Raw genomic sequence first — 13,799 nt, 5'->3', positions numbered from 1 at the left:
AGAGGAACAGAATATTGGTTTTCTCAAGCCAACACAATAAAGCAGCTCTACAGAAGACAATACACATAGTGTAGTTAAGCAGGCTGGTTGCATAAACTGCTAAGACTAGTCTTAATTTTTCTTTTTTCTTTAAGACTGTTCAGAACTGTTTTAAGTCAGTTATATAAAATGTAGATATTGGTCTAATTTTGTACTGAAGTAATACTCGACTACCCCTTGATTAAGTTGGTCATACTAGTAGTAGCCTACTAAATTGTCTTAACATAAAGCTGTTTAATACAACTGGCCCAGGTCTTTTTTTTTTCTTTTTTTTTTTACATCTTTTTTTTTTCATTCGATAGTGTCAGTAGGCTACAGTCAGCTCGATGGTATATGAATATTATTAATAATTTGGGGTGTTTTGTTCTCGTTTTGTCCTGTGATGGCGCTAAAGATCACAGCCGTCTGACTGAGATCACAGGAAGCTCTAAGGCAAATCTGATCTGATGAGGGCTGTGGCTTCTGGCTTTGCCATTAACTTGTTAAAAAAATTCATTTAGACAGTTTGTTGCTTGAATTGTGTCTTTACGGGAATTTTCGTTATCTTCTCAAGCTCGCTGAGGATGGCTGAGCCAAGTGGGAGATATCAGCAGGTGAGTGAGTCCTTATTTTTAAAGCAGACCAGCGGCAAGCGCGTCCACGTCGGAAAGCATTTTCGTGAAACACCGAGGCTCTGACAGGATGCAGGCCGCAGTATTTTGAAATGAATAACACGACCATTTAATGATTGTGGCATGACAACACGTAGACTGCATTTGTGAATGTATTGTGTTTAACCAGTTTGTTATTTTAAAATAGTTGGTAATACTATAGCCTAGTTTCTTGCTTACGTCAAAGTTTTCATTCATGCAACATAATCCTCGTATCTCATTTACCATGCAAGCAAATAAAATGAATGCAGGGAGGGTTAACGTTACTGCAAATTGGCTGATATTTATGTAGTAGGAACCAGCCTTGACAAGTTGACAACATATCTGGTTAGATTACTAATAACTTGTAGAGACCAATGTAATATAATATTCCACTACAGCAGACACGTTTGATCATATATATATATTATTTTTTGATTAAGAAACAAACAAACTACTCAATGACATCTTTTTTCAAGGTTATTACAATGGCCTTTATGTGGTACTATGTTGCAGTTCTGATATCAGATGGTAATACCTTGGTAACGTTACTTTGATACTAGAATGATTATCATATTCATACATTGTCCAAGCTTCTTCAAAAACTATATGTGCATCATGGTAAAAAAAAAAAAAAACATGATTCTGGACATTTAACATGTCTCAAAAACCATGGCATTCCCATGAGACATGACCGCAAAACACTGTATTACCATGATGTTACTATGGTACATGTCTGGAATACAGTGTAACTATTATAATACCTTAGTACATTTACCCCCGGTTTCACAGACGAGGCGTCAGCCTAGTTCCAGGCTGACTAAAATGCATGTGCTGTTTTACTGAAGGCAAATTTTCTTGCACTGTCATGTCTTAAAATATGTCAGTGCCAGTAAAGTGTTTTTTTTTTTCTTTTTTTTTTTTCTAAAGCATATTTATACAAGTTAATTAAATTTCCGAATTGATCTTAGGAGTAATCCTTGCTTAATCTAAGCCTTGTCTGTGAAACCGGGCCTTAACCATGTAGCTAAAGCCTGGAAATAGTCAACATAAATTTATAATAAACTTAATTTGAACACTTTATTGAACCTTTATACAAAATATATGATATAACATCTAAAGCTCAAAAAAATTATGGTAATGAAAATCAGTCAAATCGACGGCACCCATTCACTTCCATAGTGGTTTTTTTTCCCCCCCTCTACTATGGAAGTCAATGGGTGCCGTCGACTGTGTGGTTTCCAATATTCTTCAAAATATCTTCTTTTGTGGTCAATGGAAGAGACTCATAAAGGTTTGGAACAATTTGAGGTTGTGTAAGAAATTACAACATTTTCATTTTTCGGTGAAATATCCCATTTAAGATATTTAGGCCTAAATACAAAAGTCCTGTCTGTGAAACTAGGCCTATGTATGGATGGATGATCAAGTAAACCTAAGTTTCTTAAATGTACATCTTGAAATATTACTAACAATGTAAAGGTTATTCCTACATTACTTTATAAAAAACATAAAAAATGTCACAGCAAAAAGACATGTGAACCACAGCCTGAACCATTTTTGGAATTATGCTGAAAGGCCTTTTACACATTACTTTATAAAAAACATTCAAATGTCACAGCAAAAAGACTTGTGAACCACAGCCTGAACCATTTTTGGAATTATGCTAAAAGGCCTTTCACACTTTACTTTATAAAAAACATTAAAATGTCACAGCAAAAAGACATGTGAACCACAGCCTGAACCATTTTTAGAATTATGCTAAAAGGCCTTTTACTTAATAAAAAGTTGACCACCAATCAAATGACAGAAGGCAATATGATAGATTTTGTTCAACAGTTTTTTCTGCCGTTTTGATTATGTTGATAATGTAAAATTAATGTATCAAATTTGATACAGTATTGTAATACAGGCTTGTATACAGGCTTTTTAGGGTTAATATTGTTATTACTGTTTCTACAAAAATGGTGTAATTTTATTCTGATGTGTTTTTTTATTATGGGACTGTTTATTTACTTAGTGAATACAAATAAATAAAGTTTTGCATTGTCCAGATTCTTTGAATGTTGTTTTATGTAATGAATATTTCTTGTCATCATTAATGAAAGGAGGCTTGGTAGCCCAACCTTTACTTTATTTATGAAAGGCTGAAGGTGAACTCTTTCTTGGAACACATGTGAGTGTTAAGTTTATGGAAAGTCATGTGAGTTTCAGCTTCGGGTTACATTTGTCATGGTCTTTTATGGTTTCAGGAAATACTACAGAATAGTATACAGAACCCATTCATTTAGGCTTGACTTGAACCAAAAACAATGATCTCATATTTTCAACTGCCTTCACACCAGGATCGTGTTTACAGTGCAACCATATCACAATGAAACCGGGCAGGCAAAGTTTAGGATTTGTTGCAGCCAATGAACTGTCTCTTGTGTCTCCAGCTGCCCAATGAGGAGGATCCGGAGGAGGGGCCTCAGCTGGCCAGTGATGCTCCGCCCCCTTACAGCAGTATTGCAGCTGACAATGCAGGTATGAAACACTTATAAGGCTCTATGAAATCTGTTTTATTTTGTCCCAAATTCAGTTTTATTTATTTTTCCAAAATGCGTGTTTTCTGTTTTAAGTTTTCTGGATTTCGTTTTAATGGTTGATTAAACTGATCGCTATTGAAATTAGTAAAAATTGGGGGGTGGAGACTAGAGGCGCCATTGTGTCAATGTGTCAAAATGGAGGTCCACTGACTTTGACTTTGAAAACCCCTGAATTAGATGATGACTTCAAAACTCCTGAAGTGTTTCACATTTTGTGTGCCCTATGCATTGGACGTTCAGCCAACGGTCCATGACGTCTGGTCTGAGGCTGAGACTAGTTAACGTTTAACCATCAAAAAGGATGTCTAATCAGTTGAACTAAAAAAATGCTAACAATTTAATCATTTATTAACATTTTAGCAATATTATTTCCCTATGAATATTTTTCACAAATTCTGTATTGTGTGTATTCTATGTACACAAAATGCTTATTTCTCTCAAATATTGTTCACAAATCTGTCTAAATCTGTGTTAGTGAGCACTTCTCCTTTGCTGAGATAATCCATCAACCTCACAGGTTTGGCATATCAAGATGCTGATTAGACAGCATGATTATTGCACAGGTGTGCCTTAGGCTGGCCACAGTAAAAGGCCACTCTAAAATGTGCAGTTTTACTGTATTGGGAGGGTCTGGTATAAAGACGTGTGAGGTAAAAAGCATGTTATTTTAACCAAAGTATGTTACAAACTTTACATGAAGACCCTAAAGAATCATACCAACTTGTGGAAAATGGGCATCCGATGACCCTTTAAAGGCTGGCTTTTACGGTTTTTAGCTTGTTTGGTGTACACCCAGCTTTTAGGCATTGTTCTGTATTTTGTTAAAGCAAGAAATGACAAGGAGGCAGCTTCACACAATACAAAGTCAATGGAGAGGGTTGGATTGCCCCCCCCCCCCCCCCCCCCCCATGTGGGCGTGGCTTAAATGTTCTCTGTCTCGATAGCTGAGACCGATCAGATAAAAAAATCGCCCAATACTGATTCTTGAGATAGGTTCAGGACATCCCTACAAATGTATTATCTACAACAATGAAAATCAAATGAATGCATAACATTTTTATTTTTTGGCAAACAGGTTTACTGTTTAAATTAAAATTATTGTAGTTGTTGTTACATTGTAGTTGTTGTTACATTGAAACATTCTGCTTCTAAACACAATAGTAATATTTCTTCATGTTAAACCAATTTTATTTTATTATTTTCTTTTTTTTGGAAGACCTTTGAGTTTCTGTGTGTATCTTAAGATAGTTTAATCAAATGTAATTGTGATCTGCTTGTAAAGTGAACTCTCAGAGCAGCTCTGGAGATGAAGCTTGTGTGTAGTGTTCTCATACAGTGAGATGGAAGATGCTGGAAACACCAGAAGCGTCACGCTTGCTTGAGTGTGTGGTAAAAGAAACTGCTCTGTTCATTCACACAGAGACTTGTGATAGATTTTAGATTAGCAGTCTTTTTGAAGTTTAATATCCACAGACACTAGTCCGTATCGTGATTTGATTAAGTGTACAGCCCTTCATTTAAAAAAAAAAAATTCATACAAAAAATCTACATTGTGGAAATCATAGTGCCCTAATTAAAGGAGCCCTATAAACTTGCAGCATGATTTTTCATCACATTATGCAATAGCATATGTGTAAGTAATCACTATTCATATTCTTTCCCTCTCCTCAGCATATTTTGATTACAAAGACGATGCATCATTTCCCAAGCCCCCATCTTACAATGTAGCCACCTCACTTCCATCGTACGATGAGGCTGAGAGATCCAAAGCAGAGGTTACCGTCCCACTGGTGTCAGGTCGAGTAAGTACCACAAATCTCACTCACGAATCCAACAAACGTCCTTAACAACATCAACCACAGGAAATACTATTTTAATGTGATGTGGTTTCCCCTGTTCACTGCTCTGTTTCTCTGCCACACACTGCTTGCGTACAGCACAGGGAACGTCTGGACACACTCGATGATGTAACTCGCTGTGCGCTGGAGGTACAGTAACAGAGTGTGTGAGATTGTAAAGTGTGATGGTGCAGGTGAGGTCCATGGAAGACCCCAGGGCTTGAACCTCGCTGCATGTCTTGACTAGAGAGAGGCATACAACATTTTTTTGGAATGAAATATATAATTTGCTGTGCAGAAGAATAATTTGATCAAATTATTAGCATTAGGAGAACAGCACTGTTTTGGTGCTTTTCAGGCCATGAAACGTTGCCCCTTTTGGAGTGTTAGATTTTAGACGCAATGATTTCTATAGTGTAAGTGCTATAGAGTATTTTAAACATTTATTTCTAGAGGTATTTTACTATTTGAATTTATAATTCTGCTAAAATGTTTTGTAATTAGCACAATCACCTTCAAAAACGTGCATGTATGACATTCAGTTTTTTGTTTTTGCCTGAACAAGTCTGTCTCTTTCTGTCTGTCTGTCTGTCTGTCTCTCTTTCTGTCTGTCTGTCTCTGTCTATCTTTCTGTCTGTCTGTCTCTGTCTATCTTTTTGTCTGTCTGTGTCTGTCTTTCTGTCTGTCTGTCTTTCTTTCTGTCTGTCTGTCTGTCTGTCTGTCTGTCTATCTTTCTGTCTGTCTGTCTCTGTCTATCTTTTTGTCTGTCTGTCTGTCTATCTTTCTGTCTGTCTGTCTGTCTGTCTGTCTGTGTCTATCTTTCTGTCTGTCTGTCTATCTTTCTGTCTGCCTGTCTCTGTCTATCTTTCTGTCTGTCTGTCTCTGTCTTTCTGTCTGTCTGTCTGTCTGTCTGTCTATCTTTCTGTCTGTCTGTCTGTCTCTGTCTATCTTTCTGTCTGTCTGTCTGTCTGTCTGTCTGTCTGTCTGTCTGTCTGTCTGTCTATCTTTCTGTCTGTCTGTCTGTCTGTCTCTGTCTATCTTTCTGTCTGTCTGTCTCTGTCTTTCTTTCTGTCTGTGTCTTTCTTTCTGTCTTTCTGTCTGTCTGTCTGTGTCTATCTTTTTGTCTGTCTGTCTGTCTATCTTTCTGTCTGTCTGTCTGTCTGTCTGTGTCTATCTTTCTGTCTGTCTGTCTCTGTCTATCTTTTTGTCTGTCTGTCTCTGTCTATCTTTTTGTCTGTCTGTCTGTCTGTCTATCTTTCTGTCTGTCTGTCTGTCTGTCTGTGTCTATCTTTCTGTCTGTCTGTCTATCTTTCTGTCTGCCTGTCTCTGTCTATCTTTCTGTCTGTCTGTCTCTGTCTTTCTGTCTGTCTGTCTGTCTGTCTGTCTGTCTGTCTGTCTGTCTATCTTTCTGTCTGTCTGTCTGTCTCTGTCTATCTTTCTGTCTGTCTGTCTGTCTGTCTATCTTTCTGTCTGTCTGTCTGTCTCTGTCTATCTTTCTGTCTGTCTGTCTCTGTCTTTCTTTCTGTCTGTGTCTTTCTTTCTGTCTTTCTGTCTGTCTGTGTCTATCTTTCTGTCTGTCTGTCTGTCTGTCTGTCTGTCTCTGTCTGTCTGTCTGTCTGTCTATCTTTCTGTCTGTCTGTCTGTCTGTCTGTCTTTCTGTCTGTCTGTCTGTCTGTCTCTGTCTGTCTGTCTGTCTCTGTCTGTCTGTCTGTCTCTGTCTGTCTGTCTGTCTGTCTATCTTTCTGTCTGTCTGTCTCTGTCTGTCTGTCTGTCTGTCTATCTTTCTGTCTGTCTGTCTCTGTCTGTCTATCTTTCTGTCTGTCTCTGTCTATATTTCTGTCTGTCTGTCTGTCTATCTTTCTGGCTGTCTGTCTCTGTCTATCTTTCTGTCTGTCTGTCTGTCTGTGTCTATCTTTCTGTCTGTCTGTCTGTCTGTCTGTCTCTGTCTATCTTTCTGTCTGTCTGTCTATCTTTCTGTCTGTCTGTCTGTCTGTCTGTCTGTCTGTCTGTCTGTCTGTCTGTCTGTCTGTCTGTCTGTCTATCTTTCTGTCTGTCTGTCTCTGTCTGTCTATCTTTCTGTCTGTCTCTGTCTATATGTCTGTCTGTCTGTCTGTCTGTCTGTCTGTCTGTCTATCTTTCTGGCTGTCTGTCTCTGTCTATCTTTCTGTCTGTCTGTCTATCTTTCTGTCTGTCTTTCTTTTTGTCTGTCTCTGTCTATCTGTCTGTCTGTCTGTCTGTGTCTATCTTTCTGTCTCGCTGACATGGCATTAAATAAAACAATCTGTCTGTCTCTGAAAATGTCTCCATTACCCCAAATGAATCCTACATATATTTTAAGAATTCATTGTGCAATTAAAACATACTATAACTATGAAAACATATTACCTTGTTTAGTTAGATAATGTGTTGAAGCATTGCTTGAATTAACAAGCCCAGTGCTTCTTATGCTTTAGCTCTTAGCGAGCCATCACAGTCACACTGACCTTTGTACGGTCAAACTGTCATCTCGGTCATGATCTGGAATTTCCCATGAGGGTCGCATGCTCACTCCTCATCCTCTGCTATTTTTGCTGATGCGTTTTGTTCATAGACGTGTTATTTGTTGCTGTAAAGTGAGGTGACTGGCGGTTGTTTTCTGTGTATATTGCGCAGATGGTATTATTCAATAATCAAGTTTGTTGTTTTTTACTTTCATTATCAAATAATTTCTATCTATTAGTTTTTGCGGCCCTAGATTTTGAAACGTAGGTTTTAAAACCAAAGTACAAAAGTGAGGTGAGCGAACACTACATTTTGCTGCCTTCTGCGTACCCATTATCTCGCATCGGGAGCAAACGGAGCGCTTTGATGCAAACGTGCCACTGACCCATTAAATACAGTGTGAACAGAATCCATATGAGGAAGGAGTGAGCAGTCAAACTCTGGTTTTGATCAAGCAATCAAACAAGTTTGAAAGCACCATTAAGGCCCTGATATACTTTTCGCTTGGGGTACAAAAAGTTTGCAGTATACTGTTAGCGATCATCCTGACGCTGCTTGGAGTAGCATATGAATGAATTTGTAAATGTTTGCTGCTCACTTATCTCTTGATGATAAAATAAACAGAACAAAAATAACATCAGAGAAAACATCAGATAAGAAAGCATCTGATCATAGCGATGTGGATATGTTTGCATGAGCTCTGCAATTTGGCTTGTTTGGCTCGACAAAAAGTAATTTATACCACTTTATACAATATTGCTTTAACGCACACAGCTTTACAGTATTAAACATGAAAAAACTGTATTTCTTTGTATTAAAAATTTTAACTTCAATTTCTACTATAAAGCAGCGTCTGGTGTGTCCACGTTTTTACTCGTGGACGTCTGACTTTGACGGACTGAACCAAAAATGTCAGAGAAGGCCGAGCCTCAGAGCTACACCAACCTATTTCGTAATCGCCATGGACCAATGGTAGTACGAAGGTGTTTACAAGCAGCCGGACCGAACTTTTCCAGCAAGTTCGTTTTGGCAAGCTGTTTTGAATTCTTGAACCAAACTCCAATTGAACTTCGTTTTGGCCTGATTTTTGTTCAAACAGATCGTTACTCAGTTTCGCTTGAAGTATGTCCCGGCCTTTAAGCTACATTTCCACCACGTTCGCTCTTAAAATGTTGCTTTAGGCGTCACTTATATGTATGTGTGTCTGTGGTTTTTGTTTCTGTGAATTTTTATGCACTGCATCCAGTCACGTTTCTTTTCTGACATTATGAAATTCTTTAACATTTAAACGATCACATGATTTTTCCCAGTGTGTTGTTTTAGTCTTGTTTCCTTCTCTGTTGATATACATCTATGTCTCTGTGTTTTCCTCCAGGATGATGACTTTGTGGCCAGAGATGACTTTGAGGATGCTGACCAGCTGCGGATAGGCAACGACGGCATTTTCATGTTGACGTTTTTCAGTAAGTGTTTTCAGCGACAGAAACAGTTTTTGCACTTTCTCTTTGTTCTTTTATCTCCTTATGATCAAGGAGTTTCCATACATAAGTTAAAGGAATAGTTCACTTCAAAATGAAAATTCTGTCATCATTTACTCACCCTCAAGTTGTTTCAAACCTGTATGAATTTCTTTCTTCTGCTGAACACAAAGGAAGACATTTTGAAGAATGTTGGTAATTAAACAGTTGATGTAACCCATTGACTTCCATAGTAGGAAAAAAAATACTATGGAAGTCAATGGGGTCCATCAACTGTCTGGTTAGGGACTGTTCGTTTTTTATTTAAGGGGCTACCGGAGGAATTTTGAGATCTATAGTCAAAATAGACTTGACCCTCACTTCGTCAGCAATACTTTTTTCTATGATCCTCCAAAATGATTGTGAAAAAAGGCATGATCCTCCCCGATAATTTATAGATTACTTCTGTACTGGTTTGCGCTTGGCAAAGATGTTCAGATAACCATTGTTTTTGTACAACCATGACAAACGTCTTACGCCCGTTTCACACGTACTCCGTCTGCAGTGCGTATACAGCAGTGCAGCGATCGTTTCCACACGAGTCTATTTCTGCTGTGCTGCACGCGCTGAATTAAAGTGACAGCGCATGGTTCGTGGTCAAAATGAACACAGATTGACATGAAAATATAATTATCTCACCATAAATGCATTTAATTAAATAAAATGTAGTAATCTCACCATAAATGTATTTAATTAAATACTACTATTTTTCACTTTTTGTCGTCTTTTTACTTTAAGACCGGGGTAAAGCAAGGACAACTACAATTTACCTCAACAAGGCGACATAATGAACAACACTCGTCTCATTCGTGGAGGTGGAAAAACAAGTTCTTTGTGACATGCAAGATTTATTGTATTAAAATTTAAATGCAAAAGAAAAGGCACGAGAGTCGGCTGTTTTTGTCAATTTTAAGTTTTAATTTAAAATGTTTGCGATTTTAATATAAGTACATGGTTAAATATTTTACCACTTGCTCGGGCAACTTAATATATAAATCTATATAGAAGTAGCTTAATGCATTGAATAATACGCTGTTTAAATTGTGTTTAAACGTGAATACGTCTATTAAAGAGTGTGTATGTGTACAAAGAGAATCGCAAGTTGCTGATAACTTCTGGATTTGAAATTAAAATAGTGAGTGTGTTTGTGGTACAGTCGTGGATCAGTTACGCACTGCAAACACAGTATGTGTGAAACGGGCGTTAACCTCTGCTTTCTCATCTTACACATCACACTCCACTGTTATGGTGGCCATTTCAGTATATTTACTCACTAACACTGTTGTGGAAACACAATAAGAATGGAAACTAAAATATGGTAGTATCGTGCTACAGCGCACATTCTATCAGCTGCAGTTCTGGCGCCTCAGTCCCAATACTGTAAAACTCGACGTACATTCACATCACATGTTAATGCAGCGGTAGTGTTACACTCACAGGACACTGCACTTATTCGCAATCACAAAAGTTCATTATTTGCTGGTGCTTTAAAGCTTTGCCGGGTAAACATTTCATAGGCGTTCTGTTCTGACATGATGCACTTGTTCTGAGCGCGTACGTCCGAAGAGCGTGCGCACTGTCAAACAGCGTCAAACTGGATTTTTCTTGGGTCAGACCCATCTGCTAGCGATGGGGGACGAGACTGAGAGAGCTACATGGAAAAATATGCACCAAACAAGCCGCTCTGTTTTCATGAATACAAAAGTTGGGTGACCCTCCCCTCAACAAAGAATAAAAAGACATGACCCTCCCCTATTTTCCTCCGGTGGTCCATTCCATAAATACCGAACGGTCCCTTACCGACATTGTTCAAAATATCTTCCTTTTTGTTCAGCAGAAGAAAGAAATTCATACAGGTTTGAAACAACTTGAGGGTTGAGTAAATGATGACAGAACTTTCATTTTTAAGGCATGAATGTTGACAACCAAATAAAGAAACAAAAAGTAAATTATGGTAATGAGAGTCATGTTTAAAAAAAATTCTGGGAATGTGATGATGGTACAGGAAAGATTCCTAGAATAAACAAAAAAGAAAAGAAAACAAATCTGATGTAATTGAATATATATATATTATTTTTCCTCAGTGGCTTTCCTCTTCAACTGGATTGGCTTCTTTCTATCATTCTGCCTTACAACCTCAGCAGCCGGGCGTTATGGTGCCATATCTGGGTTTGGGCTGTCACTCATCAAATGGATCCTCATCGTACGGGTATGCCACCACCTAGACAACTGCTGCTAATTTTACACATTTCGTTTAATTTAGTGTACCTATTGGTTAACCATTTTGGCTTGGCTGGGTTTGCCGAGAACTAGAGATGCACCGATTGATCGGCTGGTGACCGGAATTGGCCGATTTTCACGTGATCGGCCATGACCGGCGACCGGCCGGTCAGTCTGACAAATGCCGATTTTATGCCGGTCAAATGCACTCGGGCGCCGCATGATTAACCTTTTGAGCGGTACGGTCTCATATATGGGATTTGTATGTCTGTGCCCATGAGAGTACGGTGCGGTGCCACATTTAGATGTTCAGTGACGTCGCATAACTGCCAGATTCAAACTGTGCTTTCGCGCGTTGGCTGCCTGGCGCTGAGCCAGAGACGGACGCGTTCAGCGCTGTTATGGCACAACTAAGCAGTGTTTTCAACCTCAAAATGTTTATTTTAGGTTTCAGATATTTAAATACACATAAGCACGATTAAAACAATACATTTGGAGTTTGTAAAATACACACTGATGTCTGTGGAAGCAGCAATAACAATCTATTCAAATATAATTTGCCGACATGTGTGTTATTCATATCAGACAAACATAGGGGAAGTAACTATAAAGTTTACTCTATTCTTCTCAGTTCACCGGCCACTTTCTTGCATTTATTTCGGAGAAACTGATGAATTCACGTGCTGTAAATCCGACTGACAGGACAACATTGCGGCGCCCATCTCATTATAGATCAAGATTAAAGGTTTTTAAACGACCACTCACTTACACGTATTTGAGAATCGGAATATCAGATAGGCTAGTTGATGACATGGTAAGCAAGTTTGTGAATATTTTGAATAAAAAAGGAAAAGTGAAATAAAAGCGACACATCTGTCATACAGTTTAATTGTGGCTGCGGTGTATCGCGTGACGCGTCGCCATGGAAACATTAAAGGGAACGTTCGCGAAAAAACTCACTCGGGGGGTGGGGGTGTCAGTTAGAATATTTTAAACTTACGCGTGAAAGGGTTAAAGAAAAGATGGAAAATAAATATTTGTGTGTGCTGTAAAGTGGTTAGAAAAAAATTAAATCGGAATCGGCTAAAATCGGTATCGGCAGGTCAAACTCAGTGAAAAATCGGAAATCGGAATCGGCCTAGAAAATTGTAATCGGTGCATCTCTACCGAGAACATCACAGAAGCATATTACAGCACATTATGATCTGACTGAATGAGTTAAAGGCTGTGATTTATTGTAATGTGTTTTCTTGACATTACAAGCCTGAACATGATAGGTGTTTTGTTCTTGCTTCTGATTCTCACTCTTCCGCTCTCTGCATTCTCAGTTTTCCACTTATTTCCCTGGTTACTTTGATGGCCAGTACTGGCTGTGGTGGGTGTTTCTGGTGCTTGGTAAGTATAAGGGCACTAAACACAACTACGTTTTTGCTGCTTTCCAGTCGAAAGACATCGAATGATATCATTTGATTTTCTTATTGATCTAAAATGGTTTGGTTGTAAAATAGGCTTAAGTTGTGTTTCAATAAATACCAAAACGTAGTTCGAGTTAAGAAATTGTACATTGTTGGGCTAATTAAAAGGCTGTTAAAGGGAGCGAGAGGCGCAAGCGCTGATGTGAGTTTCCATGACCTACAGGCTTCCTGCTCTTCCTCAGAGGCTTTATCAACTACGCAAAGATCCGAAAAATGTCAGACTCCTTTTCTACTCTTCCACGGACCAGAATTCTCTTCATCTAGGTTCATTTTTGTCAGCCTGTTTTATGAAGGCAACTTGTCTTAATTGTCTTGGGATTTACCTTCAGTTGTTCACTCTGGTTATTATTGTGTAATTACATTTTAAAGACATGAAATCAAAATGTATGCCCTTTTTTGATCCTGGTCTTATTGTGTCAAATATGACCACCGTGTGTGTGTGTGAGATATTAAAAAATGTATACAATATTAAATTAAAAGCCCTTTTTCCTATACTTTTATGAACAACACCCTTTTTTCAGGATCTAATGAATCCCTGATTATTTTTTCCCCCATATATAATAATAATAATAATTGTGTTTTTGTATATATATATATATATATATATATATTAGTGCTGTCAAATTGTCACATCTAACATAAGGTTTTTTTTTTTGCATATGTGTGTGTGTGTGTGTGTGTGTGTATATATATATATATATATATACACACACACACATATACTACACATATACACACATTATGTAAACAAAAACAAAATCAGGATTAATCAATTGATTTGACAGCACAAATATATATATATATATATATAAGTTTCATAAATTGAAAATAGTGACTGGCCAGTCAAGTAAACACATAGTGAATGATATATAAATTAGTTTAATCTACTCTAGTCACTTGCTGGAAATGAAACCGCATGTATGGGCCTGTGTTGAGCCATTGACCCGGCGGGGAAAAATATCTTTACAACAACAAAAAAAAAAAAACTTCCTTCTGTAATCTACCCATCTGA

The 13,799-nt window shown here is 37.9% G+C and overlaps 1 protein-coding gene across 2 annotated transcripts; it reads left to right on the top strand.

The window, feature by feature from the left end:
• Positions 1-439: 439 nt before the first annotated feature.
• ndfip1l (Nedd4 family interacting protein 1, like) lies at positions 440-13,340 on the top strand. 2 transcript variants are annotated; one of them, XM_084386262.1, is made up of 8 exons: positions 451-632; positions 3,107-3,194; positions 4,928-5,058; positions 5,194-5,244; positions 8,951-9,038; positions 11,177-11,301; positions 12,641-12,707; positions 12,951-13,280. In XM_084386262.1, exons 1-8 carry the CDS (start codon positions 603-605, stop codon positions 13,049-13,051), a joined length of 681 nt encoding a protein of 226 aa, XP_084242388.1. In that variant the 5' UTR covers positions 451-602; the 3' UTR covers positions 13,052-13,280. The 2 variants fall into 2 exon arrangements, with proteins under 2 accessions (XP_084242389.1, XP_084242388.1); XM_084386263.1 differs by lacking the exon at positions 5,194-5,244 and having other exon boundaries at positions 440-632; positions 12,951-13,340.
• Positions 13,341-13,799: the final 459 nt, after the last annotated feature.

Source organism: Rutilus rutilus (genome assembly GCF_951802725.1).
Source record: "Rutilus rutilus genome assembly, chromosome: 18".
Taxonomy (NCBI): domain Eukaryota; kingdom Metazoa; phylum Chordata; class Actinopteri; order Cypriniformes; family Leuciscidae; genus Rutilus; species Rutilus rutilus.
This window is presented reverse-complemented; position numbering and strand designations above follow the sequence as displayed.

What these genes read in the sequence shown, in the direction of transcription:
- ndfip1l (XM_084386262.1), top strand. Translation starts at nt 603, where the DNA reads ATGGCTGAGCCAAGTGGGAGATATCAGCAG. An exon ending in TCCCACTGGTGTCAGGTCGA is followed by an intron (nt 5,059 to 5,193) that starts GTAAGTACCACA and finishes GCTTGCGTACAG; the next exon opens with CACAGGGAACGTCTGGACAC. An exon ending in TTTCATGTTGACGTTTTTCA is followed by an intron (nt 9,039 to 11,176) that starts GTAAGTGTTTTC and finishes ATTTTTCCTCAG; the next exon opens with TGGCTTTCCTCTTCAACTGG.